The sequence below is a fragment of the Chenopodium quinoa genome, unplaced genomic scaffold (genome assembly GCF_001683475.1).
Source record: "Chenopodium quinoa cultivar QQ74 unplaced genomic scaffold, ASM168347v1, whole genome shotgun sequence".
Lineage (NCBI taxonomy): Eukaryota > Viridiplantae > Streptophyta > Magnoliopsida > Caryophyllales > Amaranthaceae > Chenopodium > Chenopodium quinoa.
The window spans coordinates 651,433-662,060 of record NW_018743397.1 but is presented as its reverse complement, the minus strand read 5'-3'; the positions used below and the strand labels follow the sequence as shown (position 1 = coordinate 662,060).

Sequence of the window (10,628 nt, the reverse complement as noted above, 5' to 3'; positions counted from 1 at the left end):
GTAAAGTATTGTTCAAATTTTCACTAGGTCACAATTTCACCATTTATTAATTTTCATAATGAAATAAATTAAATATGGATTTCACATCTAAATATTAATTACATAAAAAAATTTGGATGATGATACTCAAAACACATTCAACAAATCCTTATCTTAAATGCTTAGAATGAGAAAGCAAATTATTACCCTATTTGTGGAAAATTTGACTTTAAATACATGATCATATAAGATACGCATCCAAAAATTGTACATTATTTAATGCAATAAATAAATTAGATTCGTATCTCGCTTGATATTGTTAATATATTTGTATAGTAATTATTGAGATAGCTATCTTATCCTTTATCCAAATATCACAAAGGATAGGTTAATTTTAATGGATTGTACTATTCTATTCTATAAAGTTTATCCTTTTCATTTAAAGTTTATCCTTTTTAATGTATCTAAAAAATTATGATCAATAAGAAAAATGGTTTAATTAAATTATGTGACTAAATTATATTTTAAAAATTAAAATATATTAATTAGGTAAAGTCAAACCTAAGAAGCATCATGTGATATTGCCAAACCAATGCCTGAAATAAAGTCTCACGAAATTAAAAGCTTAATCTTTGAACCTTACAACACCAAAGTCTCACTAATTATTAAAATTATAAATGCTCAACCAATATTGTCAGCTAATCCCTCCCAAAAGTCAAATTAAAAGATACATCTCCTCAAATATTTAATTTATCAACCACAATATGATCCGGTCTAAGATAATACTAATAATTTGAGTAATAATTTTTTTTAAAGAGATAATACTAATAATTTAATATACTAATAAAAAGATATTATGTAATATTGATAAAAGTATTAATTAACATAATTTTTTATGAATAAATTTATTAAATAAATATATTTTTAATTATAATATTTTTATCTGTATGGTCAAAAGTCCAAAAATAGCAATATTTAAAAAACGAATGAAATAACATAAGAAATAGATCTTATAAAATTTAGATTCTAAATTTAGTCCATATTACAACTCCATAATCAAACCAACATGTATACAGAGTAACTTTCATCATACATACTGAAATTAGTATAAAACTTGACTAATTAGGGAATTAAAAAAAAAAGTTTTTTTTTTTTAAGTTTTAACAAAAATAATTAACCTAACCATTTCAATATCAACTCAATTAATAATAAGTTAAATACAAAAGCAAAAATAAAAAATAGATTCTTCAAAGAAGCTACACGCCTACACGCACACTGCTTTATTTTATTTTCTCTCTCACCCTTTAAACTCTTGCAGACAAAAGAATCACTGCATCATTAAAAAGCCACTCTTTAAAAAAAAAAATTAAAATAAAAGTCGTGTTTTGTTCTTCTGTAACACCTTTTTTTTTTTTTCTTTTATTTTATAAATAATTTTCAGTAATTTCCTCCGCCATTAAAGAAGAGCTTAATAAGAAGACCTTTCTCTGTTCATCGATCAAATCAAATCAATGGACGTCACCTCTCTTTAATTTTCATAGGTAATTTTGCCTTCCACTCTATTTTTTTTTCATGTAATTTTGGTTTTGATTATTAATTTGTTTTTTGATCGGCGATTGTCCAGAAAATTGAAGGAGTTGTTGCTGTTCATCTTTACTGGAAATCAAATTTTGTAGTATCGAGAAAGTGTGAAATTTTGTTGTTGCGATCATGGCGGTGGCGGAAAACAGTGTCGCATCGGGTGGAAACCATTGCGAAACGACTGATCTCGACCGATCAAACGGCAATCACATCAACAACAACGAGAAGAGTGAGAAATGCAGTTTGAAGTCGCAGTCTTTGCCCAAAAACGACGTCGTTGTTGTTGGTGAAGCGAAAGAGGATGATTGTAACAGTAACAATAATAATAATAATCTGGAAAATAATCATTCTGGCTTGACAAATTCTGGAAGTAGCGAGAATAGCGGTGTTACTGATGATGATGATTTTGATGATGATCATCAAAGCAACATCAAATTTGATGATAATAATAATAAAAATGAAAATGGAAAGAATTTTGATGCGAAAAATGAAGAAGGGTTTAAGAAGGAAATTAGGGATTTACAGGAGATGTTATCGAAGCTAAACCCTATGGCTAAGGAATTTGTGCCTGTAAATTATGTGAATAATAATAATAATAATATGTTTAGTAATAACAATGGCAATTTTGGTTATGTTAATAATTTTCTAATTGCGCCGCCGAGTCCGGTTGCCGGCAATGTCAATGGATTCTCTGGTAGAAGGGTAATTTTATTTATCTGATTGATTGCCATTTTTGTGTATTTATTTGGTAGGGTTTATTGATTTTTGTTTGTGTGTGTTTTTGTGGATGAACAGAGGAGAAATGGGTATGGTCAAGGGAAAAGGAGGATGAATACCCGTACTAGTATGGCTCAAAGGGAAGATGTAATCCGGCGAACCGTGTATGTTTCGGACATTGATCAGCAGGTACAGGATTTTTGCAATTATTGTTAAGATTATTGAATTTTGTTGTTGATTTAGGTTTGTTCTGTGTGTTATATTTTGATGAAGTTTGTGTCTTTTGTTATTTATCTATTGAATTATCGAACAAAGCTATCAGAATTTTATCTTGGTAAGATTTGGGGTGAATTGCTTGTGAAATTTCTTGTTTTGGGTATGAGTTTGTGTTGTGACATTTGTGTAATGGTGGGTATCAGGTCACTGAAGAGCAACTTGCAGCGCTTTTTATCAATTGTGGACCGGTAATTGGGCTGTTTTTAGCTGTATGTTGTTTTGGTTGGATGTATTTAAGTGTAAACATTGAATTGCTTTCTTTTGTTGGGGTGGTTTAGGTTGTTGATTGTCGTATTTGTGGTGATCCGAATTCTGTACTTCGCTTTGCTTTCGTGGAATTTATGGATGAAGGTAACGGCTTTAACATTATTTTTGCTGATAAGTTGGGGATCATGCTTGGTTATGTTTGTCATGTTGCGATTTGTTTTGGCTTTGCTATTTTGGCAGAGGGTGCTAATGCTGCTTTAAGCCTGTCGGGTACAGTGCTTGGGTTCTATCCTGTCAGGATGCTGCCTTCTAAGACTGCCATTGCTCCTGTTAATCCTACTTTCTTGCCCAAGGTTGGTTCTGCACTGCACTTACTGCAATCTGTAATCTATCCCTTGCAAGCAAGTAAATTTTACTGCTCGAAACAAGCTTCAACATAATGATCATTATGGACTTTATGTTTAAACACTATTAATGTCAGTGAGGTAATTAATGGCTTTTGTCTGCAGTCTGAAGGTGAGAGAGAAATGTGTGCACGAACTGTTTATTGTACCAACATTGATAAGAAGGTATTATTTAGTCAACCATCCATCACTTGTGTGTATGTTCATCCTGTCATTTGATTGGCCTCTAGTTCTCATTGCTAAGTTCATGTGCTTTTTGATATTCATTGCAGGTTACACAATCTGAAGTCAAACTGTTCTTTGAATCATTTTGTGGAGAGGTTTGTAGCTCACCATATCTCAACATTGACTAATTGGGCCCTGTCAATTTTAAAATTTATGTGTAAAGATTCTTACTTTCTAGGTACAACGCCTGAGGCTGCTTGGAGACTATCATCACTCAACTCGCATTGCTTTTGTGGAGTTTGCTATGGTAATTTCTGAACCTCTCTTGTTGCCCTTTTCTTTCTACTGTTTTATGGTTGAAGTTCTCATGCTTTTGATGTCAAATTGGAAACTATATTTCTTTCTTTGGGTTTTCAACATATTCTTTTGACTTGAATGTTGTAGTCTAGTCAACTCTTTGAATCAAAAACAGTGGATTGGAGACTTGCTAGGCTCCTATACCGTGTGTAGTTCAAATTTGGCGCTTTTTGCCCTTTTCCCTTACCTTGCACGTGTTCTAATGTTTTAGTCATTCCGGTGCCTTCTTTGGATATGCATTAACTGTTACTCTCCGACTGTTTTTATTTATAATACTGTATTTAATACTAGGGTATATATATTTGGTTCTCGTGTGGTATTGACTGTTTTTTTTAAACAAGCATTATACTTTTATAATACTCTAAAATTGAGTGCTTATTTTATCTTTGGATTTTGAGATATGGCATTCACCCTTGCTGTCGTATGGTACAGAAACAATATTTTTATTATAAAATTAATCTTATTGCTAGGCATAATGTTAACTATTCTACCATCTTGGGGATCTCCTTCCTTACTTCTTTAGTCTTGTAGAGCACTTAAAGGATATGGAGTTTGGGACTTTGGGGATTGGCTTAGTGGAACACAATCATCAGCCCATGAAGGTTTTTTTGATATAAGTTGCGCTGAATATTTATTATTGGGAGTGACTAGGATAGAAGCACAATCCGTTATTCGTATACTTCAATTTTAGGATTTTTTGTAAGAAACTACCTAATAAATCCTAGATTTTGTGAGCAACTACGTAGTAAAAAAAAATGATGTGAAAAACTGCCTAATAAAAGGATAAAATATTGTAAATTACTACCTCTTGTCGGATTTCTATCGTTAACCTATTTTTTCTCACGTTGACCCACCTCAAAACACCCCTAAAACCACAATCTCGTAGCCCAAACCTACCCCCAACAACTCGGAAGCCAACCACCCCAAAATAGCCTTACCGCCTTACCACCTTGAAAACCAACACTCGTGGTGGTTTTAAGGATGTTTTGAGGTGGTCAACGCCACAAAATTATGTCTTGAAAATCCGGTCAAAGGTAGTATTTTACCTTTTATTAGGTAGTTTCTTAATTAAATGTGTTTTATTAGGTAGTTTTTGACAAAAAAGTCCTAAATCTTATTATGAAGTTCCTATATTGGCATATTCATTTTTAGAGTCTATTTCAGCCAGTATTCTTTCCAAGGATCATGAAAGATTAAATAAATAGGTGGGTTAGATTTATTTTTGTATTCTGCTTGTCACGGGAAATTACATGCTATAGAAACACACATCAACTTGTTTTAGGGGTTAGAGAATTTTGTAGGCATGACAAATCAATTATGTTTTGAGAACCTGTTGCATAAAGACCGAAATAACTATGGGATCTTGTCATCTATGGAGGGGCTGTAGTTCTGTACACCTCTATCTCTTATGTTCATTAGATGTTATCAGTATGGTTTATAAGTAGTTTGAAATAATATTATTTTTACATAAGTAAACGTAGAGGTTTGGACGTTTGGTACCATGAAAGTTTTATTGCCTATTTTGTGGAATATACTCTGATTCATGACTGTAGAACGCATGTAAAATATTCAAAATATATAGAATGATGTTCTAGAAGACCATGAAAGTGCTAGCTTTTGTCTTCCATCTTGCTTGCTGTGTGAGATGTTCAGTTTTTGATATATTAATGTACTTCTCTCCCATAAACCATAGTGACTTTATTTTTACATTTCCTTTTGAATTTTTAAACTGCAAATCTAGGGTCACCATTTCATTGAATTGATGTTAAATTTTACAACTGGAATTCGAGTGAGTCAGGAACAAATTTATGTTGCTAGATATATTCTAATAGTCAAATTAGGACTAGCAGAAAGAGTGAGGAGTCATATAAAAAGAGAGTTACTTTGCTTTGGGATTGTGGTCATATTTGCCAATTATGTTTCTTAGGTTTCATGAATCTGGAAATGGCTTTGGGTAATTTTTTTGAAATTGGTCCAAAAGTGTGAATTATGGCCTTCAGTTTTGATAATATTAGACTTTTTTGGGCCTGAAAAAAAGAGAGGTTTGGGTACTTTCTATGGATCCCACGACATCCTGAGAGGCCATTTGGGTGGCTGGAACCGATCATTTTTCCTTTAAATAGGCAATCTAGCCCCTTACACCTCTTTGGCTACCACAAGAGGTTATGTGACTAACTTAGGGCCATATATGGTTCCAAAGAACATTGTATGACCCTGGGATACGTCTCCTACCATCCCTTAAGAATTCAACACCGGATCTCAAAATCTCCTAAAAATGCTCCGATTTTGTGTATTCTTTGGAAACATTATTTTACCGGGCAAGACGCAAGATTATGCAACAAGGTGCTTCTTCTGAGGACCCTGGGAGGCTTACTTGGTGCCCATAACCATCTCATTCATGTCTTGGCCTAACCGTTGTTATCATGTCTTAGAATGCCTTGCCTTGGCCTTGACTCCTTGAGTTTTCCTTGTTGCCTTGCGCTGTTTTTATTGCTTTTAATTTTCTTGTGGTATTGTGATTGAAAGGGTTAAATTATTTATAAATCATTAATCTAAGACTATGACAAATTTTTTTCTGCTAGATAGCTGTTCTGCTTGTGTTGTAGTCTCTTCATTTGCTAGGGCTTTGGCTGCAGAATCATGATGCCTTGGTGGAATCTAGGATCCAGTGGCTAATGGGTGAGAATGGAGGGTATTAGTTAAACATGGAATTGATGAAGACATAAGTAATGTCCAAGTCCTTGGTTACAAAGCTGCAGGGCGCAGGCATTTTATTTAATTCGTGTCATGAAAACTCATATTTAGTTACTACTATTTTTTTGCATATAGTTTGATAGAGTTACAAACCTTACTGCAACATTTTAGTTGACCTTTTGCACTTTTGAAAGTTTTATGTCTATCAATCTGCAGTTTGTTTTGAAGTTTGTGCGACTGTTCTTTGAATGGGCATATGTTATCAGGCTGTCAAAGGGGGGAAGGGGGTTGTTTCCATAGTAGCTGAAGCTTGATATTCAACTGTCATATGTTTTGCCTTAAGTAGGCTGGGTGCTTTTTTTATTTTATTTTATTTTTTTATTTTATTTTATATTATGCTTGCTGGTTATTGGAAATTCCATTTAGTTGATGGCAGTTGGTAGATGAATGTTAGCGGGCTACATTTTTTGTGCTTTGAGACATATGCATGCAAAATTCTGTTTTTTTTTTTTTTTTTTTTTTTTTTTTTCTCTTTTTCTTTATGAGAGTATTATGGTACCAAATTAAAGTGAACCCTAGATTATCTATCCCTGCCTCACTCTAGAATTTGTAATTGATATTATCCACTTCTTTTACTTCAAAGTCATAAATTGTTATATGGTCTGTCATTATTTGAGGTTCTGTGAACTTTTTTTTTTTTTTTTTTTTTTTTTTGTCATTAGAATTGACATGTCTCTTGTGGTGCTTACAGGCTGAAAGTGCAATTTCGGCTCTCAACTGCAGTGGTGCAGTGCTGGGATCACTGCCTATCAGGTTGGTACTCTTGCAGCACTCATGTCCTTTTGCTCTATAAATAATCCTATTTCAGGGGCAAATCATAACAATACACTCTTTACATATACAGGGTGAGCCCGTCAAAGACTCCTGTTCGCCCTCGTCCTCCTCGCTCTCCATTGCACTGAATGGTCATTGGTTTCTCCAAGACAAGTCACTGCTCATCTTTATCTCCACATATATATACATAAATATATATAGATACACAGAATAGTATGAAGGTACTCGTGGCGTCGTTAGTTTTGTCCTTTCGTATCTTGGGCCCAGTATCCTGCTTTTACTTATAGGGAGGTATTTTATGTTCTTTTCAAGGCTTTGTTCAATTTGAACATGTAGTGAGTTTGGAGGCAAGTTCCGAGGCTCTTCTTTCCTGAGTTAATTTATGTTGCACTGCACAGTATGACTGAAAACTATGCTGGAGATTTGTCTGCTTAAGACTATCTTTGCAGATGCTCTCTGACTTTCTTTCTTAAGCCCACAACAAATTTATGGGTTCATTTCTTTGGTTTTTTAAGATGGTCCGACTTGTTCAGCTCTTCTTATTTTGAATGTTGTCTGAGTATGGTCTACGTTTGTGGGCACACTATTTTTTATTCACTGCCCATATATATGCTGCTGCTTGTCTATAGGTTAAGCACGGATCGGATATTCAATCCGAAATGGGTTTCAGATATCTGAAATTTGAAATATCTTTAAATATCCTATATCTTAAAATTTTGGAATGACACATGAAGTATTCGATATCCAAAATACTATATAGAGTAATACGGAGTGTTGCCTTTTTTTTTGTTGGGGGGGGGGGATATTTGAAAATCCAATCTGTCATGTATCAAATTTTCAGGTCGAATATCCAATCTGAAATTAATATCGATTGGATGTCACAAATTATGAAATTAGATGTGGATCTGATGTTTGAATTTAAGATGGTTTAGCTTAGCTAAGTTTGTTTCTCACAAATTTTGTGGACTTGTTTGAGCTTATGGACATGTTCTTAACAAAAACGCTGGACATTGTTTTGGGCTCAGTTATAAGAGAGAATCTTTTACTTAACTGGGTTGGTTCCAATTTTTGTCTAAGACTACTACATAGGTTTTTAGAGTCCAAGACTACTACGTAGATTATGGATTAGATGTCTGATACCCGAAATTGACTAAGATTATTTTTCCGGGTGTAGCTTCGGAGCCTAGTTGGGTGTCTGGCCTGGACGTCGGTCGGGATTCACTTGCACAATGACGGTGGTTATGCCCTCGGAGGCGGCTTCAAGAAACCCCCCTCGCTCCTCGCTTAGCCTTAGCTCGTCGCTTTAAAATAACTTCAGCGGGAGTAATCAAAGCTCCTCGCTCAGCCTCAGCTGTCACTTTGAAATAACTTCAGCGGGAGTAATTAAAGCTCCTCGCTCAGCCTCAGCCCGTCGCTTTGAAATAACTTTAGCGGGAGTAATCAAAGTCTCATCATGATGGTTCAGCATGATAAAGATCACTAGCAAACTCTCTAAGCCTCAAATCAGTCGAGTGCAAATATGAGACTCGGAGGGGCTAGTTGTATGAGGAAGAATTCGGTCATCAAATCCAGTCAAATAGTGACTTGGCAGGAGTTATTTACTTGGAAGAGCTGGCACAAGTTTCTCGTACCACCTTGTGAGGGGTTAGTTGTATGGGATAGCTCCGGTATGCTCCTAACCTCCGGGTAGAAGAATGTTTCAAACACCCTCAAACCACCTCTTGAGGGGCTAGTTGTATAGGGTAGCTCCCGTTAAGCTGCCCCGTGCTCCCAGCACCACTTGAGAGGTTCACATTCATGCCAGCCCGGTCCAAGGCCAAGGAAAATCCTAGGGGCTTAACTTCATGACTGACCCCAGAAGGCCCATCTCAGAGTCAGGGATAATCTCTCAGGGCTCAGCAGGCTTCAACCTGCAACATCAAGAATAGAACAACTATAAATCTAATATATATATATAAAGGGGAGTTTTTTCCCGAGTTTTTAGAGAGCCGCGTAGGATCTAATTTTCTCAGCGCGTCATGTAGGATTATAAATCTTAGTAATAGCCAATTAAATAAGAGATTATTAATTTATTTTAGAATTGAATAATGTAAATGCCATGTAAGCAAAATTGGCGAATGAGATTTTTAAGTTTAAATTAATTAAATACTATATATTATCTTTTAATACTAGGAATTTTATCTAAATATATAACAAATTTTAGGTTCATAAATACAAAAAAAAACATTATTTTAAAAAAAAATCAAACAAACCGTGCATCGCACGGGGTTCATCTAGTAGAAACCCAAAGACAACGAAAAGGAGGTTAAACATATACAATTAATCACTTATCCATTATTATCCACTGAATACCATACTAACTTTACTATCGAAGGGGGCCGAGGGCATAACCACCGTTATTGTGCAGGTGTATCCCGACCGACGTCTAGACACCTAGCTAGGCTCCAAAGCTACACCCGGAACAATTATAATCCAAATTCATATTTTCAAAAAAGAAAAAAAAAGTACTAGGGAGTATAATACTTCTTCTAAAGTAAGAATTTTATGCTATTCACAAACTAGTTGACTAATATTGTCAACTCTCATATTTATACGGTTGGAGAGTAGTTGTATGACTTGTATTGTTGTATCCCTATTTTATAAACAACTTATTAATTAAATAGTTTTCTCATTTTTGCATCCCCAGCAAATTTCTTATGTCTATAATTATATGACTTCCACAATCTCTAATGTATTCCCTATTTTGGCCATTGATATCTATATGCTTGTAAGTAGAGCTGTTAAAAGTTAACCCGACCCGAAATAACGACTAAAACCCGATTATTAACCGACCATATGAACCCAAAAAAATAGTGACCCAAACCCGACCTGATTCGACTTGAAACCAACCCTAGACTCGAGTTGACCCGAGTATGTGAGACCCGAACATGAACTGACCTGAAGATGAGCTAACCCGAAAGTAACCCGTAAATTATTAACATGAACCGAACCCGACTTGAACCGAAATTGACCCAAACCCGTTTTAACCCGTCAAAACCCGAATTTAACCCGACTTGTTACTAACCTGACCTGAATTCAACCCGACCTGAATTTAACCCAATCTGTTACAAATCCGACCCGAAATCAACCTGACTTGTTATTGATATGACCTAAGTTCAACCCGACTTGTTATTGACCCGACCCGAATTTTACCACACCTATTACTAACCCGACCAAAAAATTCAACCTGATCTGTTACTAACCTGACTCGAAATCAACACGACTTGTTATTGACCCGACCTAAATTCAACCTAAATTGTTTCTGACCCGATTTCAAATCACCTTAAATGCAATTTAGACCACCTTATTATTGTTAATCAAATCATTTTGTCTAGAGAGATCAACAGTCGGTCTAGGCCAGCAAAAGAAAGGCTC

General features: G+C 34.9%; 1 protein-coding gene across 2 annotated transcripts; it reads left to right on the top strand.

Moving 5' to 3' along the window:
* Positions 1 to 1,150: 1,150 nt before the first annotated feature.
* LOC110738894 (polyadenylate-binding protein-interacting protein 11-like) lies at positions 1,151 to 7,783 on the top strand. 2 transcript variants are annotated; one of them, XM_021919350.1, is made up of 11 exons: positions 1,151 to 1,520; positions 1,604 to 2,262; positions 2,356 to 2,466; positions 2,697 to 2,741; positions 2,832 to 2,904; positions 3,001 to 3,113; positions 3,270 to 3,329; positions 3,437 to 3,484; positions 3,568 to 3,636; positions 7,132 to 7,193; positions 7,285 to 7,342. In XM_021919350.1, the coding sequence occupies exons 2-11, from the start codon at positions 1,690 to 1,692 to the stop codon at positions 7,340 to 7,342; spliced, it is 1,212 nt and encodes a 403-aa protein (XP_021775042.1). In that variant the 5' UTR covers positions 1,151 to 1,520; positions 1,604 to 1,689. The 2 variants fall into 2 exon arrangements, with proteins under 2 accessions (XP_021775042.1, XP_021775041.1); XM_021919349.1 differs by lacking the exon at positions 1,151 to 1,520 and having other exon boundaries at positions 1,690 to 2,262; positions 7,285 to 7,783.
* Positions 7,784 to 10,628: the final 2,845 nt, after the last annotated feature.

Excerpts from the sequence above, each read along its gene's own strand:
- LOC110738894 (XM_021919349.1), top strand. The coding sequence starts at position 1,690 with ATGGCGGTGGCGGAAAACAGTGTCGCATCGGGTGGAAACCATTGCGAA. Across the intron at positions 3,330-3,436 it reads GTACCAACATTGATAAGAAG|GTTACACAATCTGAAGTCAA; the intron begins GTATTATTTAGT and ends TATTCATTGCAG. Across the intron at positions 3,485-3,567 it reads TTGAATCATTTTGTGGAGAG|GTACAACGCCTGAGGCTGCT; the intron begins GTTTGTAGCTCA and ends CTTACTTTCTAG.